A 24,862-nucleotide genomic window follows, 5' to 3' on the forward strand; every position below is an offset into this window, starting at 1 on the left:
CATATTTTAAATATTTTTTTTAATGTTAAGTATAAATGGGAACCCTTGGTACTTGTTATTCACTTATTGATTTAACAAATATTTATCAAGCACCTATCATTTTCATGAAAGCACCCATCTTTTCCATTAAAAGAGTAAAATGCATGAATTCAAAGACACATAAAATAGTCCTCAATAAAATCACAATCCAGCTTCTTTATCTTGCAGACAGGATGAGGTCATCTACTCAAGTAACTCCCCTTGTTACCTACCTCAATTCATCTCTTTAAAGTCAGGAACATAAAAACATTAAAATCAGAGTAAAGATAATTCTCCCCTCTATTCTTTGTTCTTAAAATTAATTATTATCATCTTCATAGTTTAATACAGAAGCTAAAGTAAAAGAGTCTAGTTAATTCATCTAAGAAGTTATCTTTATATATTTACAAATAAGATAAAGATACTAAATGTGTCCAGAATATAATTCTATCCTGATATTCATAAGCACAAGGCACTCACTGGTGAAAAAGATTGCTATCATTATTCTTATTCACATATAATCACAGATAATAATTTACCAAAATCCCTTGGCAACTTTGGAGGAATTCTTGAAAGGTGACTTTCTATATCATTTTAACATTAATGAAATATTGTAAATGGTTTTTAAATCTTTATTTTTTAGCTCTTTCCCACCTCTAAAGCCTAATATTAAATCAAAGTAATCTCAAAAAAAAAAAAAAATCCCAAGGAATAGACTCCACATAGTCAACAAATCTAGTTTTTAATTCTTGCTGTTTGTTGCCTCTGAAATATATTTAAACATCAATTTAAAATACCTTTAATGTCAGTTAAAGGAATAACACCAATTGAAACACCTCACATACATATAAAATTACTAGATAATTCAAAATGGCACATTAAAAATGTGTAGCCTTTCATTGTGAAAAATGCCTAATTTTATAACAGCACCAGAGTCTGTATTCCTTTTATGAGAATTTTGTTACCATTTTTCATACACCATGATCATTAAGGATACTTGGTAGTAGATAGGTAAGAAGATAATTAAATGACACACTTTCCCAGGTACCTACTAGCTTTAAATTCTATGATAGGAAAGAAATACTAGATATAAGTTGCCCCATTGTTGTTGATCATTCTTATTCCATCCTAATTCTGTATGATTTCATTATCATGAGCTGCCTAAAATTTTTTACTTAACTCCTTTCTCCAGTCACCTATACTTAAAGGTGTATGTTTTCTTTTAGGGTCTCACTGTTCTACACTGAATGGACCCATTACCACAATGAAGAAAATGCCCTCACACTCTTAAATGAACATATACTCTAGTCAGTACCGGCTCTGGCTACTGTAGTTCTGAATTCTAAGTAGCTAAGAAAACCATTTATAGCTTTGCAGTTCTATGGAACAATGTAATGAAGAACATAATAACCACATTTTCCTGGTATAAAGCATGTCGATGTTGAAAGATACCAGCTGTAACCACAACTTCACTGCAGTTTTCTGTCTTCTCTGTTATAACATGCTGTGTCCCTTCACCCTTCCATCCACACCTATCTGTGTGGCTGCTGAAAGATCCATGGCTTCTCCTGTTTCTTCTTCTTTTGTTTCAGCTGCTTCACCGACTTTCTCACTCTCCATCTCTGTTTCAACCGTTTCTCCTGTCTCACCTGGAAAATTAACCAAAGGGGATATTAAGAGATACTTATTTAGCATTAACAACCAAGTGCCTCATACCTGGTTTCCAACAGGGGCAGCTCTTGCTCTTTAAGTCTAAATAGTAGGTTTCTCTAGGAATGTCAAGAAAGGCAAACGCCCTGGGTCTCTGAGATCCTCAGAGGGCCGATGTCACTTACCATTTCTGAGTCTTGGCACTCTCATATAAGAATTACCCAGAAAGTGATGGCAGAACATATTACAAATAGAAAGTTCAAAATGTGGTCTAGGGGTGTCCAGAAACTTGTCTTGTTTGGTCATTCTGGTGTTTAAAGAGAACAATCATCAAACTTTTAAAGAGCTGAAACATTTAAAAGTCCAGGTATTGCAAATATAAACGTTTCCCTAAGAAGTCAGTTCGGGCAACACTGGCCCCTATGTTTTGAATGGAGCCAAGAAGCAGCGGCCTCTTTTGATAGGATTGTGCTCCTGTTCACCAAGGTCCCTGGGGCTCCCCACAACATTACATGTGCCCCTCAATTCACCCACTGCCGTCATCCTAGGCCCCAAAGGCTTGAGTGTGCCAAGCCTGTATAACAAATATACGCTTTTACTTGCTTCTGCATTCTGATTTCCAGAGCACTTTTATACACCTTCGTTAAAGCACTTACCTCAACAGATTGTGGTATTTTGTTTAAATTCTGCCTTCTCCCCACTAGACTGTGAGACCCTTGAGGACAGGGACTATTCCTTACTCCTGCACTGGGCACCAAGCAAATGATTAGACACTCAAAAACTGCTGCATTAACGAGTGAAAAAAATAAGAAATAGACTGACTAATGTTTCACTTAATTCTACTGTAAGATGAAGTTACAATTTAGCAAAATGTAAATCCTGCCCCAGAAGAATTTTTTAATTGTAACTCCAATAAAGAACAGTATAGATTCCATTTTCTTTATACAGGTCATGTACATGTTTTAAAAATACCATTTGCTAAGACATAGTACATTTCTCTAGTCTTCTCATAAAAAGAGAAGGAGGACAAGGGGAGATTGACAGTAATTTCTAAAGATAAGATTGCAAAGATGAAAATGATACTCTAAGAGGCATTATTTGTGTGTTCTTTCATTAAAAAGTCAGTTCCTGGGCTTCCCTAGTGGTTCAGTGGTTAGGAGTCCCCCTTGCAATACAGGGAACACTGGTTTGATCCCCGATCTAGGAAGATACCACATGCCATGGAGCAACTAAGCCCATGGGCCATAGCACTGAAGCCAACTCACCTAGAGTCTGTGCTCCACAAGGGAAGCCACTACAGTGAGAGAAGCCTGTGCACTGCAAGTATAGAGAGTAGCCTCCACTTGGCCGCAACTAGAGAAAGCCCACACACAACAAAGACCCAGCACAACCAAAAATAAATAAATTAAATTATATATTTTAAAAAAGTCAGTTCCTCCACTGACCATCTTTACTTTGGATCCTCATACCATACATGGAGCCTGATGAAGAGTGAACTTGGAAAATTTCAGAAATTTTAACATTCCTTCAGTATCCCATTTCATTTAACAATGAAACTAGGTTAAAAATCTAGATACTTTTCTAAACACTATGCTTTAGAAAACTTTTGCTGGAAAGCCAAGTGCCTGTTGTTCAAGTCTGGAAGCCTTTTTAGTTTGGGTCACGGGAACTTCAACCACTGAGAGACTCCGGGGTGGGGGAGCTGTGTGTCAGCCTCCCCCACGCCCCAGAGATGATCTCTTACGGAGCACATCTAAACAACCTGATCTGACAGCATGACTTTTACCTTCAATGTGTTGGTCCTCTTCGTTAGTGTGAATTTTCCTGGCCATTTCCACCAGATGTTCCATGCTTTCAACTGTTCTTTCAGGTTGGAGCTTCAGCATGTTCCCAGGACCTTCGGCAGTTTTATGGAGTGAATCAGCCTTTACAGCTGTCTCCACAGACGGACTTGCGTCCAACACTTCCGGTCCGCCATGCTCTCTGGGAATCGTCTCTGCAAGCTGGGGTGGCTCATCTTTCCCCAGCGTTTCCTGAGGTTGCTTCTCTTCCTCGGCTCCCACAGACTGACTTCCGTCTGACACTTCCGGTCCGCCATGCTCTCTGGGAATCGTCTCTCGAAGCTGAGGCTGCTCATCTTTCCCCAGCGTCTCCTGACGTTGCTTTTTCCCCTCAGCTCCCACAGACTGACTTCCGTCCGACACTTCCAGAGATGCATTCTCTTTGGGAACTGTTTCTACATGTTGGGACTGCTCATCTTCTCCAACTGTTTCTTGAAGGTGCTGCGTCTCAGCTGTTTCCACAGGCTGACTGCCTTCCAACATCTCCGGAGATTCTGTCTCCTTGGGAACTGTCTCTGGGAGTTGGGACCATTCACCCTTTCCCCCAGCTTCTTGAGATCCTGGCTCTCTGGCTGCTTCCAGAGGAACTCTCTCAGCTGTTCCTAGAGGCGTCATCTCTCCGGCAGCTTGTGGATCCTCAGTACCTTCCACTGCTCCAGGAGAGTCCCTCTCTCCCGCTGTTATCAAAGGCTGATTCTCGGCTTCCGCTCCTAAAGCTTCAGTCTCAGCACTTCCTTTCAAAGGCGGAGCCTCTGTCACTGCTTCCGCATCCTCCTCCTTTCCTTCTGCTCCTGGAGCACCATCTTTGCCACCTGGCTGAGGTGGCTCAGACCCCTTCAGTCCCTGCAGAGGCTGAGTTTCCTCTGTGGTTCCTGGTGGGTCTGCAGCCTCCTTTGCCAGAGGCTGTTCAGGGAGGGACTGAACACCATTAGCCGTGGACACGGCTGAGATCTTGAGCTTGTCTAATGGAGGAACGCTTTCCTTTGGTACTTTGCCACACAGAGTAGATTCTCTTCCCAGTGCATGTGGTTTTGGCTGGACAAAGCAGGACTCACTTTCTTCTGTGGCTGAAAAATAGATATTTGAAGTTACTTTTTATTATTCATTTGAAAATAAAAATACAAATTATTATTCAGTTTCTATCCTGAGAACGGAGAAGGCAATGGCACCGCACTCCAGTACTCCTGCCTGGACAATCCCACGGATGGAGGAGCTTGGTAGGCTGCAGTCCATGGGGTCGCAAAGAGTCAGACATGACTGAGCGACTTCACTTTCACTTTTCACTTTCACGAATTGGAGAAGGAAATGGTAACCCACTCCAGTGTTCTTGCCTGGAGAATCCCAGGGACGGGGGAGCCTGGTGGGCTGCTGTCTATTGGGTAGCACAAAGTCGGACATGACTGAAGCGACTTAGCAGCAGCAGCATCCTGAGAAAGTGTATTGCTATGAAGAAGCAGGTTTAACAGTTCAAGAAAGTCTCGGGTAGAATCGAATACAGAGAGGCTATACCATGCCCTTAACACACCACAAGTCAAGTCTCTAGTGTTTTCAGCTCAAATACCTTGTCTTAAACATGAAATCCTTCAAAATCACATTCTTTTCCCCTGTTTGTTCCTTGTGCACCTGCTCGTGGCTCCTGTTCCATATTCTAATTTAGTATATTTTGTTTCCTCACGCTCTTTCCTCTGTCCTGCCCTTTCTCTTCCTTAGGCTGAGTAGATTTCACAGATTTCACAGCCTAAGTAGTGGCCCTTGGGCTGCTAGAGAGGTCTTATCTTCCCCTTAAAGCAGAAGGACCATCCAAGACAGAATATTAAAAAGCAGAGACGTTACTTTGCCAACAAAGGTCTGTCTAGTCAAAGCTATGGTTTTTCTAGCAGTCATGTATGGATGTGAGAGTTGGACTATAAAGAAAGCTGAGAGCTGAAGAATTGATGCTTTTGAACCATGGTGTTGGAGAAGATTCTTAAGAGTCCCTTGGACTGCAAGGAGATCCAACCAGTCAATCCTAAAGGAAATCATACCTGAATACCCATTGGAAGGACTCATGCTGAAGCTGAAACTCCCAATACTTTGGCTACCTGATGTGAAGAACCGACTCATTGGAAAAGACCCTGATGCTGGGAAAGATTGAAGGCGGGAGGAGAAAGGAACGACAGAGGATGAGATGGTTGGATGGCGTCACCGACGCAATGGACATGAGTTTGAGTAGGCTCCAGGAGTTGGTGATGGACAGGGAAGCCTGGTGTGCTGCAGTCCATGGGGTCGCAAAGAGTCAGACACGACTGAGCAACTGAACTGAACTGAACTGAAAGCAGAATGGCCCTCAGTGAATGGAAAAGGCCCCATGCCAGAGAAGCTCTACTATATAAAGACTGAGATGTCTGCGAGAGAAAGTAGCAAGCACGGTTCATTTGGGGGGAGGGGCAACTGGGAGACAGCTCAAGAGAGAGCTGGGTAGAATGCATTCCCCGCCCCCCCCCCCCCCCCCGCCTGCATTTCTGGCTCTTCCTCCAGTTGTGTAACCTTGGGAACTTGGTTCCGAGTAATCATGTCTGTAAAATGGCAGTGAATCTGTTTCTCCCACCTGTGTCATAGTTGCATGAGGCATCATATGACATTAAACAATGAAGGCAGAAATGTTCTCTGAACAGTCTAAGAAAGCAGCATGGCAACATGCTTACACCCTTTGACCCAGTGATCTTGCTTCTGGAAATTCATCCTAAAAACAAAAATATCAGTAATATGCTTTGGGGAAAGTGTATCAGCCCAGTATTCTTTTGAATAGCAAAACTGGGGAAACAATTTAAAAGTCTAATAATTTAGGAGAAAGATCAATAATCCATTAGGTAGAATATTATTGTACCATGAAAAAGGGTGATTATGCTGACCATATGCTAAAATAAGATAATGATTATATAATAAGCTAAAAATCAGCACTTCTAGTTGGATTATCAGGTAAAATAATGCACAGAAAATGGGTACTACCACAAGGTCTGATTTGCAATTAAATGTTCAATAAGTTAGCTATCAATTTTATATATAGTACAATTACAACAGTGTTGATCATTGGAAGGGAGAAACAAGAAAAATAGAAAGGGAGATATTTGAAGAAAATAGCCAGCATGTTAAAATAGGCCTCTAGATGATATATTTCTTCTTCCTTTTTCCCCCAAAAATATTTTTTCTTCTTTTCTTTCCTAGGTTACCCCTGACCTAAGTTATACAGGTACATAGTTTAAAGAGTTATCTGCTTATCTAATGTAAGTTAAGATATACAACTAAACAACTCAGGTCTCCTCTCCCATTTCCCCTTCTCTAGGGTTAAATATTTTCATTCTTTTAATTGTTTTTGGAGGGATTTCCTCCCTATATTTCTAAGAGAATTGCTACTTCTTTGTTTTTTAGTTTGGCTATTTCAATTAATTCCCACTATGAAAAACATTTTTTCCCCTTGCCTCCATCACCCTTCACCCTCTCTCATTACATTTCAATTCAGAAATTGCACATTAGTATTGATTTAAAATAGTAATCATATTGTAATATAGATTATATCAATATTCAGTTATATGTACATATAATAAATATGTCTGCAATGGAGAATTGAGCCAGGTAGTCAGCTATTTGATTTTTTGTTTTTCCCTGAGTTAGTAACTGACATGGTTCTTTTCTTCCTTAGTTTATGTATTCTCATGAGTTCAACTCACTGCCAATTGTTTCTCTTTTTAATACATTTACTCACATCAAACAGTCTCCCAGCCTATCCCTGAGAATGTGTGTGGATCTCCCCATGGAGAGGGATTAGACATGAAGCTGGAAAAGCACAGTCTAGGGAGGATTTTGTGAGGCACGAGGCACAGGCTGTGGGCCTGGGGGTCCATGGGACAAAGCTGGGAGGAGGGCTATCCTTCACTTCCCCTGCTCTGGCCTCATCATGCATGGAGCCTTCAAATTAACAGCACAGAAGGCAACTTAACAAAAGTGATTTCTCAGGTCTATAAAGAAATTCGTTATGATGAGACAATTCATTTAGATGCCACACAAAGGATGTTTCGGTGATGGTTGCCTTAGGGAACTGACAAGGAAATGTACTATTATACTAATCACAAATGTCTTCCAAATTATATTTTCTGGGAAAACAGTTATTACAGTGATCAGCACTGTCAGTTAAATGAGTCAAACGACTTTCAGCCAGCAGTGCCAGCTGTGAGTGCACTCTAATGTCATCATTTTTCTAGAGCAGAAAGCTGTGGGGAAAATAATGTGTTGACACACCCAAATCATAGCCACCCAACTTCATGTTTTGAAACATATATTGTGCTATCAGGATTGTTGTTGTTCAGTCGCTAAGTCATGTGATTCTTTGTGACACCATGGACTGCAGCACAGGAGGCTTCTCTGTCCCTCACTATCTCCCAGAGTTTACCCAAATTCATGTCCATTGAACAGCACCGAACAGCCGACCCACTGGAAAAGATCCCAATGTGGGGAAAGATTGAAGGCAAAAGGAGAAGAGGGAGGCAGAGGATGGGATGGTTGGAGGGCATCACTGATTCAGTGGACATGAACTTGGGCTATCAGGATAAGTCAAGGTTTTTTTTTTTTCCTCAAAAAACCAAATGCTTTGTGAAAATTTATTTATCCACAAATGGTGTCTTAAGTGTCCAAGGGACCTATCAATTTCTTCCATAATTAGAACATTTATGCCCATGGTCACAGTATGAATTTTCATTCTTATGTACCTTTCCTAATCTTACTGGCAGACCTGAAGTAGGAAAATGTCCTTGACATATAATATTCTTATATAGCAACCTGAAAATAGTCAACCGAGCTGAGAAATATTACAAAAGAAGTCACTGTCTCTAATACTTTGGGGGCTTGCCCCCAAAAGCTAAAACATTTTCAAAGTGATCACTGAAAACTAGAGAAAATGCTGAAAGTATAGCGATACACTCATTTGGTGATTCCTGTTGATTAACTGCACCCTGAATTTCGAAATAAATGTATTTTGGAGGTAATGATCTCTCACTAATCATTCAATAATTTTTTTTTCCTAAGTGATAGAAGAGAACAAGCTGCTCTAAAGGGAGGACAGATACCTTATGACCCTGAAAATGACACCTCTTAATGTACTGGGTCTGAATCCTGGTTCTTCCACTTACTAGCTTTGCTCAGCCTCTTTGTGCCTCAGTTTCATCAGCTGTAGAGTGGGAAGAGGGGCAGCTGAACTGTTGTGCGGATTACACGAGTTAACACCTGGAAAGTGGCCAGCACAGTGACTGGTGCCCCCTGAGCATCAGTCAAGTCAGCCATCGTGAGCGTCACACTTCACGTGACAGCCCCAGCACGGAAGAGGTCCTGGTGGACACAAAGAAAGGGAAGGTCATTACATTCATCCCAATCCTACTACTTTTCTTTGAGCCTCTTCAGAAAGGACAGAAGATCAGAGCAGATAAGTGAAAGGGTTGGAAAACAAATGCTTGTTTCAAACCAACTCTCAGAGAACGCCACAAAAAAGACAATGGTGACCACCGCGCTCCCTTTCTTATCCTTAGGAAGGTTTTTATCCCCAGCTGCTGACGACAGACATGTTTTGGATCTAATCATCCTCCTTCCTCTTCAGCTGAAGACGGGGGTTCCAGACTGTTCTGCTGTTGAGTGTGATCCTCACCCATCGTTTACTTAACCATGCAATTCAGACTCTCCAGACCTCAGTTTCCTTATGTGATCTTTGCCTTTCAGGATTGTCAGGATAATTGATAATTCTGAGGGGTTATATGTGTCATTACCCAATGTGGTATGAAACATGAGAAGGTACTCAGTAAACAAGGGATGAAGCAAATGGTTCTGCAGGTTTCTCACTGCATGGGGGTGTCCTGCTGAAGGGGCAAGGGAGGCCTGAACCCCAGCCGTGTGCACTGGCAAGGGTGCAGACCTCAGGGGTGGGAAGGTCAGCTTTCTCTAATTTTATAAAGGTCCTCTGTGGGCTACTGATGGCCCTGTCAATCAATTAAAGATAATTCTGCAACAGAAAGAATGAACTGCAACATTAAAGAGCTCGGATAAACAATCCTCTAAACACTATAAAGCTGTCACTGTTGACCTATAAAATTCTGTTGTTACCATGGTAAGTTTTAAATCAGATTGTTGACAGATAATGGAGTAGTATTCGTGTCAGCCATGATTTGACTGGACTTGACTGGTATCAATAAAAGCCAATGTTAGCTTGTATATAAATGTGTCTGTGCTTAGTTGCTCAGTTGTGTCCGACTCTTTGAGACCCCATGGACTATACAGTCCACGGAATTCTCCAAGTCAGAATACTGGAGTGGGTAGCCTTTCCCTTCTCCAGGGGATCTTCCTTACCCAGGGGTCGAACCCAGGTCTCCCGCATTGCAGGCAGATTCTTTACCAGCTGAGCCAAAAGGGAAGCCCAAGAATACTGGAGTGTGTAGCCTGTCCCTTCTCCAGCAGATCTTCCCCACCCAGGAATTGAATCGGGGTCTCCTGCATTGCAAGTGGATTCTTTACCAACTGAGCTGTATAAATAAATATGCTTCATTCTGTTTGCTGGCTTTGATTTCATTTATTGAAGTGCCTACTATATGCCAGCTCTGGGCTAAGCACAAGGGTTACAGCAGTTAACAAGGAAGACCTGGTCTTTGTCATCCTAGACTTCCCTGTCTGCAGGGAAATTCAAATAATATCCATTCCCTTATTAAACACAACTTGGTACCTAGGCACAATCTCTTATGTAAGGATCTCCATGCTCCATCCACATGGTTTTGTGACTGAGCGACTTCACTTTGACTTTTCACTTTCATGCATTGGAGAAGGAAATGGCAACCCACTCCAGTAATCTTGCCTGGAGAATCCCGGGGACAGGGGAGCCTGGCTGGTTTCTGTCTATGGGGTCGCACAGAGTCGGACACGACTGAAGCAACTTAGCAGCAGCAATATACCTCCTGTAGCTAGAAGGTTCTACATCTTTTGTTCACAAACAGGAGACATTCTATGTCTAATCTGTATTATTACATAATAAATATTGTGGACAGATGCATTGTTTCCACATCCAAAGTTGTTTAAGGATATGTCTGTTTTCTGAACTCTACATTTTATCAAACCATACACTGCTCTGGGCATAATTCTTTGGTGCTCATTATCTCTCTTGATTCTGTTGTAAGCTGATCCATGCACAAATTCGTTGTGACAGCTGAACTAATAGAACCCTTGTTGCAAGCACCGTTGTGATAGGCACACAAAGAAATTAAATACTAGGCAGCATTACAGAAGGGATTAGAACAAGAGCTAACATACCTGAAATTCACATTATGGTGGAAGCTTTTCTACTCTGTTCATTACTCTAATCAAAAATGAAGTTTCTACCCAGCAAGGAGAAAAACTTGAGGTCAATATTTCCTATTCCGTGGCTAGAACATATCAACCATCCCAAAGATCTCACTGGATGGTCTGCTGAGTTTTCTAGAGAATTAGTGAACAGCAGGATCCTCATGTTTTCCCTTGCTGCCACCATTTCTAGGTTCTGGTAGCTTCTGAGTTTTGGGAACCAGGGACGCAGCATGAATCCACTCTAAAGGAAGAGTCCAACTCGTCTTTTCGTGTTTTTTTCTTTGCTTTCTCCTCAATTCCATCCCATCATTTTTCCATCCATCCGACAAATTCTTGTGGAGCTAAGAGTGGGGCTATACTCCATGTTTCTGCCCTTTTCCCTCATCAAAGTATGTAAAGATACTGACCCTGTGTGCCATGGCACAAATGCTAATCCCCAAGGGTGTGTTCTATCAGTCAATAGATATTTAAAAAGGCATTCATTTGGGGACTTCCCTGGTGGTCCGGTGGCTGACTCAGAGCTCCCACTGCAGGGGGCCTAGGTTCCACCCCTGGTCAGGGAACTAGATCCCACATGCCACAACTTAGAGTTTACATGCAGAAACTAAAGATCCCACATGCGGTAACTAAAGATCCTGCATGCGGCAATGAAGATTGCAGATCCCGTGGGCCACAACTAAGATCCAGCACAGACAATACATAAATAAATAAAAATTTTTTTAAAACGCACTCATTTTGAAGAGTTACATCCCATGTAACTGGAGTATGAAACCATTAGCCAAAAAAACCCTACAGAGGCCAAATAAAAGTCAGACAAACCACTCTTCGTTTTTTAGTAGTACTACCTGAATTGATGTATCTAAAACTAGTTTTGACATCACGAGGTAAATGCGTTGAAGTCTGAAGGTAAATCTAATTTTGAAATTTAAGTACAGAGAAACAAAACATGCAGTTGGAAAGATATTACTGGAATATTTGATAAGTACACATGGAGATGGGGTGAGGGGCTTCCACCTAGGGGAGAGGCTGACATTTAAGAGCTGCAGAGCCAGTCCTCAAGCCATGACGAATAGTCACCTCCTTCAGGTACGACTTTCCAGTTTCATTGTCTTTGGTTTCCTCTAGACTCCTATAAGATGAACTCATATTTCAAAAAAGTGTTGCATTAAACATCACATTAAAAATATCAACAGTAGTTGCACTTAAAAAGGCAAGTTTCATTGATCTACGGTCATTACTGGCACATGGGGACCCAATGTTTGGGCAGAAATGCAGTCTAAAAAATCAAAGACGTCTCACTGAACAAGGAAGAAGAGAGACAAAGTGAAGATTATCTCTCTGATATTCACACACCGTGACCCTTCACCAAGCTAAGTGGGTCACACCCATGATGCTTCACTAGGAACCAGAGTGGCTAACATTTACTGAGGCACGGTGCCTACAGCTTTACAGGGATCAACTCATTCAACCTTCCCAACAATTCCACAGAGTAAGTCATTATTATCTCCATTATACAGCAGAGGAAATATGACACTGAGAGACTAAGAACCTTTATCTAGGAAGAGCACCCAGTTAGAGGCGGCAGAGTCTCACATGTGAGCCCAAGGAAGTGGGATTCTACCTTGAAGATTTACGTGCTTTCAGGCAAACCGTGGCCCCAGAACCTGTACCATCAGTGTTTCATGGGAGGCTCTGGGGTTTTGTTTCAGTGCTGATTCACAAGCCCAACCCCAGATCCACTGGCATTGCTGCCCAGCTTCAGACATCGGACTCACGCTAGCACGTCATAGGCAGCACAGAAGATGAGGTAAGTAAACTAATTCAACAGGGAAGCAAGGGTCAGAGCTGGTCTAAGAGAGCTCCACACCAGGGAGCAAGACTTCTCTCAAGCTTCCTCACACCACAGAGCTGGGCGGGTTTGCTAAGCCTCCATCTCAGCTAGGTCAGGACAAAGAGGTCTTCTAATTTCCCATCTGAAATGAAGGTTTACACTTGCTGTGCCTTGCCCTCCAAGGGCAGTGACCAAGAGGCTCCAGTGATGCTCACAGTGGTGGCTGTACTCCCAGCTCAGCCGCTGAGTCCATGTCTGACTCCATCAGGGTGTCAACCTGTGATGTACAAAGGCATCAGCGGCCAAGAGCAGGGGTCTGCGCTCGAGAAGGAAGTATTCAGTTAGTGAGTCCATGGCTGGGATGGAAACTTAAATTTTGCCACAGAGCAGTCAATTACCTCAGACATCTGGACCTCGAGTCTTGGTGGTTAGCACACCCTGAGAGTGTCCAGTTCTAGAAGAGCAATGGGCAGACCAAGCAGGACTGTGAGCCTAGGCTTTTCAGCTGACTACTGTTACTCGTCTCTTGGGCTAGGGATCCACACGTAATTCAGATGACTTTGCTGCCATGGTCAGTACTGATCCTATTAAGGGAACTGAGGGGCCTTGTTTTCCAGAATGAAAAGTCACTTGTAACAAAGCAGAAGTCTTCCTCTCCCCAGCCTAGGCACTTCGAGGCCAGCACTGGGCTTCTGGCCCAGACGCTTGAAACCTAAATTGAATGAACTTCTCCTTTTAAGCAGAGCATTGAAAAGGCTTGGACCCAGGAAGAAGCAGGTTGAAACAAGAATCATAGAAACAATTAAACTGGAAGATTTCAATAAGACTAGAGTATAAAACAAACATCTACTCTCCACCTCTTCAAGGCTCAGAGTCCCCAAAAAGAGTATCAGAGAAATTTAGGAGGCAGTAGTTAGTCATGTTGAGAACACATACCCCTGGTATGATGTGATGAGAAGGGTCCTATACCTCTGCTCTTTCCCTCCCCCAAACCCATAATCCCAGTTTTTCACAAGAAAAACATCAGACAAGTATCAACTGAGGGACAGTCTACAAAGTAGCTGACCAGACCTCCTCAAAATTGTCAAGGTCATCAAAACACCTGAGACAATGTCACAGTCAAGAGGAGTGTGAGGAGACATGACCGTGACAACCAAAAGCAACGCAGGCGATGGAACCCAGAACAGAAATAGGACACGCGAGAAGGACTAAGGAAATCTAAAAGCATGCGTGCGTGCTCGTTCACTCAGTCATGTCCGACTCTCTGTGACACACTGACTGTAGCCCGCCAGGCTCCTGTGTCCATGGGATTTCCCAGGCAAGAATACTGGAGTGGGTAGCCATTCCCTTCTCCAGGGATCTTCTCGACCCAAGGACTGAACTCGGGTCTCCTGCATTGCAGGCGGATTCGTTACTGTCTGAACCTCCCGGAAAGCCCAAATAAAGTGTAGACTTTGGTTAATAATAATGTATCAAGCTTGGTTCATTGTTTGTGACAAAGCCACCTACTAATATAAGATGGGACTAAGAGGGTGAAGTAGATGTGGGACTTTCTATACTATCTTCATAATTTTCCTGTAAATCTAAAACTATTCTAAAATCATCTATTTTTTTTAAATTGTAGTAACAAAACACAAAAGCAAGTAAAATAAGTTCTAGGAGCCTTAGAAAAACTGTTTCATAAAACTTTAGCCATCTGGATAACCATTTTTATGATTTTTGAATATTTTGGTACCATTAATGCTATTACCAACAGTATTTGTGACACTTTCCTTTAACAAATTTACCAGAAAGGAAAAAAAATTCAGGAACTCAAAACATTTAGAGATCTAGAACTTGATCTTGAGGGGGAAAAAAAATCAAATTGTTATCTAGGAAAAGCAATAAAGAAAAATTGAGATTTACTAAAATTGATATCAATGAGAGATCATCTTTATTAAGGACTTATTAGATGATATTCCAAGCCAGGGGTCAGAATTTTTTTTCTATAAAGGGACAGAGAGCAAATATTTTCAGCTTTGCCAGGCATGGGGTCATTATTTGCATGTGTGTATGCTAAGTCACTTCAGTTGTGTCCGACTCTTTGAGACCCTATGGACTGTAGCCCAGCAGGCTCCTCTGTCCATGGGATTCTCCAGGCAAGAATATTGGAGTGGGTTGCCATGCCCTCTTCCAGGGGATATTCTCCTAGCAGGGATCAAACCCAAGTCTTAGCAGCTCCTGCATTGCAGGCAGATTCTTTACCACTGAGCCACAAGGGTCATTATTGCAACTACTCAACTCTATCATCTGTTATCACAGTGAGAAAGCAGTCTTAGACGATATGTAAATGAATGGGCATGTCTGTGTTCCAAAAAAACTTTATTTACCAAAAAAAAAGGTCATGGAGGAACTTCCCTCTTGGTCCAGTGGCTAAGACTCTGCACTCCCAATGTAGGGGGCCTAGGTTTGGTCCCTGTTCTGGGGACTAGATCCCACATGCTGCAACTAAGACCTGGTGTAGCTTAATAAATTTTTAAACATTGGTATTAAAATAAGAACAGGTAGTGGGTGAGTTTGGCCAACAGGCCACTTTGCCAACCCCCTGCTACAGCAATACTTAGACTACATTCCAGGTACATTATACATATTAACTCATTTATTCCTCAGAACAAATGAGGAAATAGGAACTAACTGTTAATCTCATTTTACAGATGACATCACTGAGGCATAAAGAGGTTGAGTGGCCCAGTGTCATACAACTAATAAATGACCCTCTGATATCCTGAACCAGATTTGAACCCAGTCTCACTTCAGACCCACGTTATAAATTGGAACTCTATACTGTCTCTTAGCATGCTGAAATTTTCTCTCTCGCGTGTGCCCTCCACTCTAAACCTCTTTCACACACATACACACTAAGTCACTCAGTCGTGTCCGACTCTGCGACCCCATGGGTATAGTCCATGGAATTCTCTAGGCCAGAATACTGGAGTGGGTAGCCTTTCCCATCTTGAGGGGATCTTCCCAACCTGGGGATCGAACCCAGGTCTCCTGCATTGCAGGTGGATTCTTTGCCAGCTGAGCCACAAGGGAAGCCCAAGAATTCTGGAGTGGGTAGCCTATCCCTTCTCCAGGGGATCTTCCCCACCTAGGAATCAAATCGGCTATCAGGAAAGCCCCCAAAGGTGATCACAGCCTCTCATAACTATCTAGTCTGTAGGGGCTACTCCAAGGCAAACAAAGGAAAAGGAAATTAGCCAAAAGAAATTATGTGGTTCCTATCAGTTTTAGGGAAATGAAAAAGGTTAGAATAGGTAGAGGGGAAAACGTTCCTTATCATTACCGATGACAGTGAGAAGGAAGCGAGGAGAGCAACTGGGGAGGACATTGCAACAGAGGTCCTCACTGGGACAGTGAAGGCAGGAGCTCTCTCTCGGGAAGAAAAACTACTGGTGAAATTGACAGAGCAGTTGAATGCCTAGCCCAGGGCTTCCCATCTCTGATGGCACAGCACACACGGAATATGGTATTTATGCCACACACAGAGCAGTAGACGAAGCTATGCTGAGAGGGTTCGGGCCATCTGGACCCTGCCCCGCGGCTCGAGAGGCCGGGAGGAAGGCTGGCACGCTGGATCCCATGCTCACAGGCTGGGAAGCACTCACACACACAACACAGGGGACAAAGATGTATTTCAATCACCAAAGACAGACCAGAGCAGCATTAGCCAGGCAAGGCTGAGAAGGCAGACGAAGCAAGGTGGTCTGCGAAGAGTGGAACTCTCTCATCCTGCAGGGCCCTTTGCAACTACGTTTGAAAGAAATGCTGCTTGTTGGGGAGAGCAGAAAGGGCTTTTTCACTGAGTATGAAGACAAATACATTACAGGTTTGTAAAAGTATGTCCTTGAAATGAGTGTCCTGGTGAAGGGAGCAGAAAATTAATTGATAGACAAAAATAAATAAATACTTGATTTGATGGTACATCCTTATGCCTGTAAGGGAAGGAAGCAGATAGCCTTTCTTTCAGTGGACACAGGCAGGTCTATCACTGATCTCCCAGGGGCCTGGCACGGGGGCACCTGGAACAGCCACAACGGAGCTGGCCGAGGCAGAGAGCTCTGGTCATAGAAGAGGCTGTTGAGCAGTCTCTTGACCGGGAGTCACCTTAGCCTACGAAGTCAAGTTCATTTTGTACTTATCTGTCTTAGTTGATGATAACTGGTGCTATCCTGATATCCACTCTGAATTATACTGGCATGGCCATAGAGTAAATAATATGTAAATGAAATTTGACTTCTGGTGACCTGGAAAGTAGATAGATAGGGCAGACGTGTCATGATGCTTCTTACATCTTTTTATATCTTGACTTTCCTACTTAATCCTCATTTGGACATATCTCTTATCTAAATAGTCATGTATAGATGTGTTAGTTGGACCATAAAGAAAGCTGCCAAAGAATTGATGATTTTGAATTGTGGTGTTGGAGAAGACTCTTGAGAGTCCCTTGGACTGCAAGGAGATCCAACCAGTCCATCCTAAAGGAGATCAGTCCTGAATATTCATTGGAAGGACTGATGCTGAAGCTGAAACTCCAATACTTTGGCCACCTGATGTGAAGAACTGACTCATTTGAAAAGATCCTGATGCTGGGAAAGATTGAAGGTGGGAGGAGAAAGGGGATGACAGAGGATGAGATGGTTGGATGGCATCACTGACTCAATGGACATGAGTTTGAGTAAACTCCGGGAGTTGGTAATAGACAGGAAGGCCTGGTGTGCTGCAGTCCATGGGGTCGCAAAGTGTCGGACACAACTGAGCGACTGAACTGAATTTATCTAAACAGACATAATACAATCTGATGGTCTCAAAGCAAGTAAAATCATACAGATTTGAAAGTCAAGAAGTATTTGGTATGAATAAAGAGCATGTTATCAGGCCTCAGGCGGGGTCTTTGTCTTATTTGAAAAACCAGGCTGGAGGAGGGGCTGCAAGGACAGTCGAGTGTGACATCTAAGAAAAGAGGGTCATCCCTCCCGGGTTGTCAGCATGCAGTCAGCACCTCACCAGAGCCTGGCCCAGTTACCCCGAGGACCCCAGAGCCCCCTGGGCCCTTCCATGGGGAAGAAAATGGTGTCAGCTAAACCTGACCCCATGGCACTGACTGCCCTTTTCTCTATCTCCCATGAGCCCCCTTGTTTCTGAGCATGCTAGCATTGCCTGGCTTATTTCACCCACTTTCATGAAGTGTAATGCCCATGGCATTTTAGCTATTTAAAATGATGTGAGGTTTTTTGATTTGGGTTTTGGGGGGGCTTCCCTCCCAATCTTCATCCTTAAAGGACACAGCTCTGGCACCCCAGAATATACACAAAAGAATCAAGCCTAGGGCCAGAGGGCAATTCCCAAGGAAGGGTTTAAGGAATGTGAACAACAGTAACAGCTCCAGGGAAGTAAGGAAGCTTCTGAAGTCTCATGGTACTTTCCTGACATTAACACTCAATTGGAGAGTTACATTCAGATATTTAGCTTTAAAAAAAAAAACAAAATCATTACCTGGGCTACCTACATTTATATACACTGGGATTCAAATCCTGACCAAGTTCAATGTTTTATTTATCAGTTTTGGTGAGCCTTTCAAGTACTAAGTTTTTATTTTAAACTTGTTGTAAAACATTAACACAAAAGTGAAAGTGTACAGGTGAGCTGGGAGGTGTGGCAACGTTGCAGAAGCATGATTTCAGAGAACACAAGAAAGCTTTGTTTTGCTGTGTTGGTCTTTTTCTGCATGACCTAGGAGTCCCTTCACAACCCGACCCTGTCTTCTTAAGTCCAGCTGGACCAATGTTACCTTCCAGTCTTTGCTATTCTGCAGGGCCTGATGCCTACCCTCCCTCTGCTTTTCTCAGAAGCACTCTCATCTCCCTGAATCCCCATCTCTGTCAGTCGATCCATTCACCCAGCCACCCCCTCGATGTGGACTGCACGTCTTCTATGTTGACGACTACACGATGAGTTCTAGCAGAACCAGGCCTGGACCCAGACGGGACTGGAGTTTGTGAAAAGAACAAGATCCATCATTCACTAGCTCTGAGACCTTGGGCAAGTTACTTATCCTCTCTAGGCTGCAATTTTCTAGCTGAATTCAGTGAAACTAAGGTTCTTATGAGGATTACATGAGAATACAGACTCAAGTATCTGGAACCAAGTGGGTGCTCCTACCTCGTCTCCTGATTTCTGCTCCATGCCCATGTTTTGATGCAACTGTACTAAACATCAAAAGACTTCAATTTTAGAAAAAGATGTGTTGGTGATGAGAGTGTCATTTGGTACAACCCTTATGAAGGCATTTAGGTAGTTAGCTCTCACAATTATAAATGTGCATGCCCTTTGACATAGTAATGCCACTTTTTGGGAAATAGCCTTATAGTTACGCTTGTGCACTTTCATAATGATGTATGTGTAAAGGAATTCACTGCGGCCTCATTTGCTGGAAACAAATCAAATGTCCCTCACTGGGGGTTTGGTTAAATAAATTACACAGTGGATTCTTAACCAAGGGTAAAAAAAAAGAGAAAGAAGTTCTCTATATTATAGAGAGATTATAGAAAGAGCTCCATATTTTTAGGTGAAAGAAATTAAGTGAAGAATAAGAATAAAAATAATAATTTTATGAATAAAGATGGGAGAGGGAAATAATATTTGAAATGTATAAAGAAACTTTGGATGAATATATTTTAAAAAAGCCTAATAAAAATTTTTATTCATAGATGTGATTTTACTGAGCAGATGGTGAGGCTGGGGTGGGAGGTGGACTTTTCACTGTGTGCGTTTTTTAAATGTTTTCAGTTTTATGACTATTCCATTACAATTAGCTGTATGTAATCAGGCCCACCCAAAGACTTACCAAGCATGCCATGTCAAGCTCTAGAGGCAACACAAAGACATACAAGACTCAGTCCAGAGACTCTGTACTTGAACCAAAGAAATCCCATTTATATAATAGTCGTATGCAAGAAAAGCCTCTAACACTTACTTTAACATTAATGATTTTCGTTCTTCAATTACAAAGGAGAAGTATTCAGGACTGAACTATCACTGTGTGAAAATACTGGTTGATAACTAAAGGTATTTCTGCTACACAAAGGTCAGTTCACAGAACTGTGAAATTCAAGCCTCATCCTATTTATTATCTAGGCAGTGGACTCCAAGCAGCTAGTGAGAGTTCAGATAAGAACAAACACACGATTACAGCTGTCCGTGGAAATGTACACATGAACCTAGCAATGAATTCGTCAATAATTACCATCTATTTACTCTGTCCACATTGGTGTTTTGGAGAAGGAAATGGCAACCCACTCCAGTGTTCTTGTCTGGAGAATCCCAGGGGCGGGGGAGCCTGGTGGGCTGCCGTCTATGGCATCGCACAGAGTCGGACACGACTGAAGCGACTTGGCAGCAGCAGAAGCAGCATTGGTGTTTAAGCTATAAAACCTCTGGAAGAAGTCTGCAAGAAATGGGTGGCATTTTTATCAGGAAAGAGTGGGGACAGTAATTACACTGAGAAGCAGAGGGCTAGCAGCATGGGGAGGAAGGTTCGATGCCAAAGGCCTGGAAACTTTTGAGTTCCATTAACGCCTATGAAGTCATCAAAATCTTTGTGTTCAGATTCATAAGCTCCCGAGGCACTGAAGAGAACAAAAATTGTTCTAATATGTAGAACATGCTTCCATGAACACAAGAAATTCCAAACTCAATCTGTCTAGTTGTCCTTTTGGAAAGAAAGGCCTCTTTCCTCACCCATTTCAGGGCATTCAGTAAAAATCTGTGTGATGACTACCACATAAGTAGTAGTAGTGTTCTGCACTTTGAGTAGCCGTGGGTAATTATTTACATCAGAGCCAGTCTCCACACTGCCCCTCCAACCCCATCCCCTCCCCTTCAACCCTCTCTTTTCCTAGGGAGTCATCTTTGGGGGTGATGAAAAGCAGCTCAGGGGGATTTGTTATCTCATGCATCACAGCAAACATCTCCATGTGATCAACAGAATGGGTTATTCCTATTTAGCCTAATAGCTACCTAACCAGCAGCAACTATCTGATTCATTGGAGCCCAGAAAATAAGTGCCTCCATATTTTAGTGTTATAGAATTATTGAGCTGTAAGTGATCTCAGAGGTAATCTAGTCCAACCCATTATTTTATGATTCTTCTGCTTCCAGGTTAATACTACCTTATATATAATAGTTCTTAAACCAGTTACAGAAAATTGTTAAGCAGAACTATCCAAACACAGATACAGTCTGTAGCCGATTTGATATGTTTTAGCTTTAACTCCAGAGAAGGCAATGGCACCCCACTCCAGTACTCTTGCCTGGAAAATCCCATGGATGGAGGAGCCTGGTGGGCTGCAGTCCATGGGGTCTCAAAGAGTTGGACACGACTGAGCGACTTCACTTTCACTTTTCACTTGGATGCATTGGAGAAGGAAATGGCAACCCACTCCAGTGTTCTTGCCTGGAGAATCCCGGGGTGGGGGGGGGAGCCTGGTGGGCTGCCATCTATGGCATCGCACAGAGTCGGATACGACTGAAGCGACTTGGCGGCGGCAGCAGCAGCTTTAACTCATGGTAGCTTCCCTGATGGCTCAGACAATAAAGAATGTGCTGCAACGTAGGAGACCCAGGTTCAGTCCCTGGGTTAGGAAGATCCCCTTGGAGAAGAGAATGGCAACCCACTCCAGTATTCTTGCGGGGTGAATTTCATGGACAGAGGAGCCTGGTGGGCTACAGTCCATGGGGTCACAAAGAGTTGGACATGACTGAGAAACTAACACACCCACACAGCTGTAACTCATGATATTGTGAATTTTAAAAGAATCTCTTATGATATGAAGATTATCTGTATCTCTATGGGAGGTCACTGGAAACTTCTCTATATCAATGTAGCTGCTGAAAATACCTCTAAAGCTACATGCCCTCCAAATATTCCTAGTTTAAACTTAGAAGCAAATATAACTTCATATTTCACTGATTCTTATTTAGGGATAAATAAATATTTTACTCATGCTAGTATACTAGGTGAATATTATATTTATTACATATTTCATTTAAGGATTATAATAAACTCTATTATAATATTAAATTTACATAGTAGATACTCGATTATACTTTCGTGTGTTTCTTTTCTTGGTGAAGGACCATACACCTAATGGGGATCCAGAATAATGTAAGACAAAAAGAGGTTTAAATCAAGTTGTCACAAACAGATTTAAGGAGGAAAAGAACAGATAAGAAGTCAAATTATGGAATCAGAGTACTTGAGTTCAAAGCTCAGCTCTAACTCTCAAGGAGCCCCAGAAGCTGGGCAAATTACTCTTTTCTGTAAAGTGGGAACAATCATAAAATTTGGTTAAAGCATTGTTATAAGAATTAAACATAATCATTCAACAATCATGTGCTAAGCATTGTTAAGCACTGGGGGTACAGTGAGTAAATGCATGTGCCAGACATTTAATAATCTTGGACTATTTAAATCTAAAAGCACATACGCACAGGCTTTGGGTTGTATACAGAATTTAAAGAAGTTTTGAGCTACAGAAACAGGAATGAATTATTTATGGGGCCTCCAAGTCCATGGGGTTGAAAAGTTGATGAACATACAATAGTATCCAATTACAAGGAAATACTGTCTGAGGATCAAATGCAAAATACAACTGTTGATTGATTCAATATGTGCATCAAGCAATTTATTAATTAATTTTCTATGCACAGAAGCTGGTTGTCAGTTGTTTTAACATTTCTTTCAGAACAACATCCGTGAAAACTTAGAATTGCAATGAAAGTATGAATAAAAAAATGAAACAGTGTGACTCATGTGGATAGTTATTTATATTGGCGATAAAATGTTTATTAAAACAAGGTTATTCATTATTTTCTAAGAGGATTAAAAAACCCTTCCAGCCACTGAACATTTTGCCCCTCCCCAAGAGTAACATTCTCTACAAGTTTTTGTCAGTTAAAAAAAATCTACGATGATGATTTAGTGCTCTGCTTTTTAAATTCCTAGGATATCTGGGGGCGTGGCTGGGGGATAAGAGAAACCAAAGTATATCTTCCTGAAGCATCAGTTTTTCATACTGAAACCAACAAGGACTGATCATGGAATGGAATGCAAAAAAACAGAATCCATCTGATTTCATAAAACATCAAAGAAATTATTCCCTGCTCTGGCCTCCAGAGAGCAGGTTTTGGGGACAGAAGTGTTCATCATTTTTAGGAGAAAGGTTAGCAAGCCCTGTACATTAGAAATTGATTTTTTCCATCTCCATATTGTTGTCAGTTCACCAAGGGTTTGGAATCACTTTTATACAGGGCTTTAAATATTTGGCCTACTTCCACATTTCTATTGCTTTCTGTTGTCTATGAAATTAAAAATATATTATCACACACCACAAAAATGACTGTAACAATGCCTATTTCTGACTAGACACAGTGTCTGAACTTTGAAAGAGCATTCTTGAAAAGCCTGAGCGCTCCCTACTACAAAATCAGAAAGACATATTATTGGACTAACACAAGGTGCTAAAAGAAAACTTGTGAAAAGGAATGAACCAGAGTGTAGAATTTCTCATAAAGTTAGCTTTGAAGAAGACTGTAAGTTAACTTGAAGGAATGTGCTTAACCTTCAGAGCTTTGTTCAAAGCAACAGCCATTCAAAATCTAAGACGTGAAGCTGCTATAAAACCCAGCCATTCTCTGGTTCATTCCTGTTTCATTCTTTTCACAGCACTTATCACTGTCAGAAACTATGGCAATCACCTGTTCAACTTGTTTGATGTCCGTCTTCCTCCCCACCCCCATCCCAGTCCCCGGGAGTAGGGTCTTTGCATGTTCAGCACCTAGCCAAGCACCTGGCTGTTGTATAGAGACAGTCAGAAACGTGTGGTGCATTTTTACGTAAGTTTCAGTGAGGACCACTTTTCATCACACTCGTATTCATCGAGAAATACTTAATCCAAGGATGGTGGACAGTGCATCTGACCTCAGGAACCTGTGCGCTGAGTATATGCCCATGTACACAGTAATCTGAAATCTTGTACACTGAAGGACAGGAAATTCTGCTTCTGTTTAACAGAGCGCGGTGGCTGACCGCGTTAGGGACTTAAGACCAACTCCCCGCGCTGCCACGGGCATCAGGGTCTCCCCACACCTGGGCTCCCTCCCGCGTGGGGCATCGTGGGCGGCGGAGCGCACGCATCCTGGGCCACGGCAGCGCCGCTCCGGGTCTCACTCGCATCCTTAGGGAGGAGCCGCCCCCTGCTCGGCGGGGTGGGCACGAGTCACACCGGTCGGACCCCGGGGCAGCGAACCCACCCAAGCCCCAGGGCGGGGGCGGGTCGGCGGTGGGGCCAGGTCCCCTGCTCACCGTTGCGAAGCCTGTTGCCGTCGCCGGCCTTGTTGAGGGCGCTGCTGGAGCAGCCCATCGCGGGCAGGAGGGCGCCCGGAGGGCGAGCGCGGCGACCGGGCGGGCTGGGAACCCTGAGCCGGGATCCCGCGCGAAACGCTCACGCGGCACAAATTCCTTCAACTCCGAGCGGCTGGCTCCCGCGCTGCAGAGCGCAAGCGCACAGCGGAGCGCTGGGTGGGGGCGCGGAGCGCTGGGTGGGGGCGCGCACCTGGAGAGGGAGGCGAGCCGCTCGTGGGGAGAAGGTGCCAGGGAGGGGACAGCGGGGACGCAGAAGAGGACAGAGACAAAAAAGGAGCCAGGTAGGGCGAAGGTGGAGAAGGTGGTAAAGGCGGAGAGGAAAGTCGCCTCGGAAGCAGGGATAAAGATGCGGAGTTTGGGGAGAGGGGGCGAAGGGCTGGGGAGGGCTCCTGTCTGTCATCCCTAAATAGGGATGGGGAAGGGAGGAGGCGATGGTGGCCAGTGGCTATTGATTGGTGACTGGATTTGTGATGACAGGCTTCTTACATAACTTCAGGACTGTTACCACGGGGAAGTTTAACGTTGAGAAGATACTATTTAATCCACTCCTTATTCAACTGTGGTCAAGTGTCCAACCCAGGACTTCGTTGTTCAGTCGCTCAGTCCTGTCGGACTCTGCGACCCCATGGACTGCGGCATGCCGGGTTTCTCTGTCCCCTGTCCTTCACTACACCTTGCATTTAGTTTGCTTTAACGAACTAAAGCAAA

The 24,862-nt window shown here is 43.1% G+C and overlaps 1 protein-coding gene across 2 annotated transcripts; it reads right to left on the minus strand.

Moving 5' to 3' along the window:
- ERICH5 (glutamate rich 5) lies at positions 1 to 24,152 on the minus strand. Of its 2 annotated transcripts, none has more exons than XM_040261009.1 (2): positions 24,095 to 24,152; positions 1 to 1,667 (listed from the first exon to the last, which is right to left on the minus strand). In XM_040261009.1, the coding sequence occupies exons 1-2, from the start codon at positions 24,150 to 24,152 to the stop codon at positions 1,513 to 1,515; spliced, it is 213 nt and encodes a 70-aa protein (XP_040116943.1). In that variant the 3' UTR covers positions 1 to 1,512. The 2 variants fall into 2 exon arrangements, with proteins under 2 accessions (XP_040116943.1, XP_040116942.1); XM_040261008.1 differs by lacking the exon at positions 24,095 to 24,152 and adding an exon at positions 3,455 to 4,629.
- Positions 24,153 to 24,862: the final 710 nt, after the last annotated feature.

This window comes from Oryx dammah, unplaced genomic scaffold (genome assembly GCF_014754425.2).
Source record: "Oryx dammah isolate SB20612 unplaced genomic scaffold, SCBI_Odam_1.1 HiC_scaffold_19, whole genome shotgun sequence".
Classification (NCBI taxonomy): Eukaryota; Metazoa; Chordata; class Mammalia; order Artiodactyla; family Bovidae; genus Oryx; species Oryx dammah.

Excerpts from the sequence above, each read along its gene's own strand:
- ERICH5 (XM_040261008.1), bottom strand. The coding sequence starts at position 4,124 with ATGACGCCTCTAGGAACAGCTGAGAGAGTTCCTCTGGAAGCAGCCAGA. Across the intron at positions 1,668-3,454 it reads AGAGGACCAACACATTGAAG|GTGAGACAGGAGAAACGGTT; the intron begins GTAAAAGTCATG and ends TTAATTTTCCAG.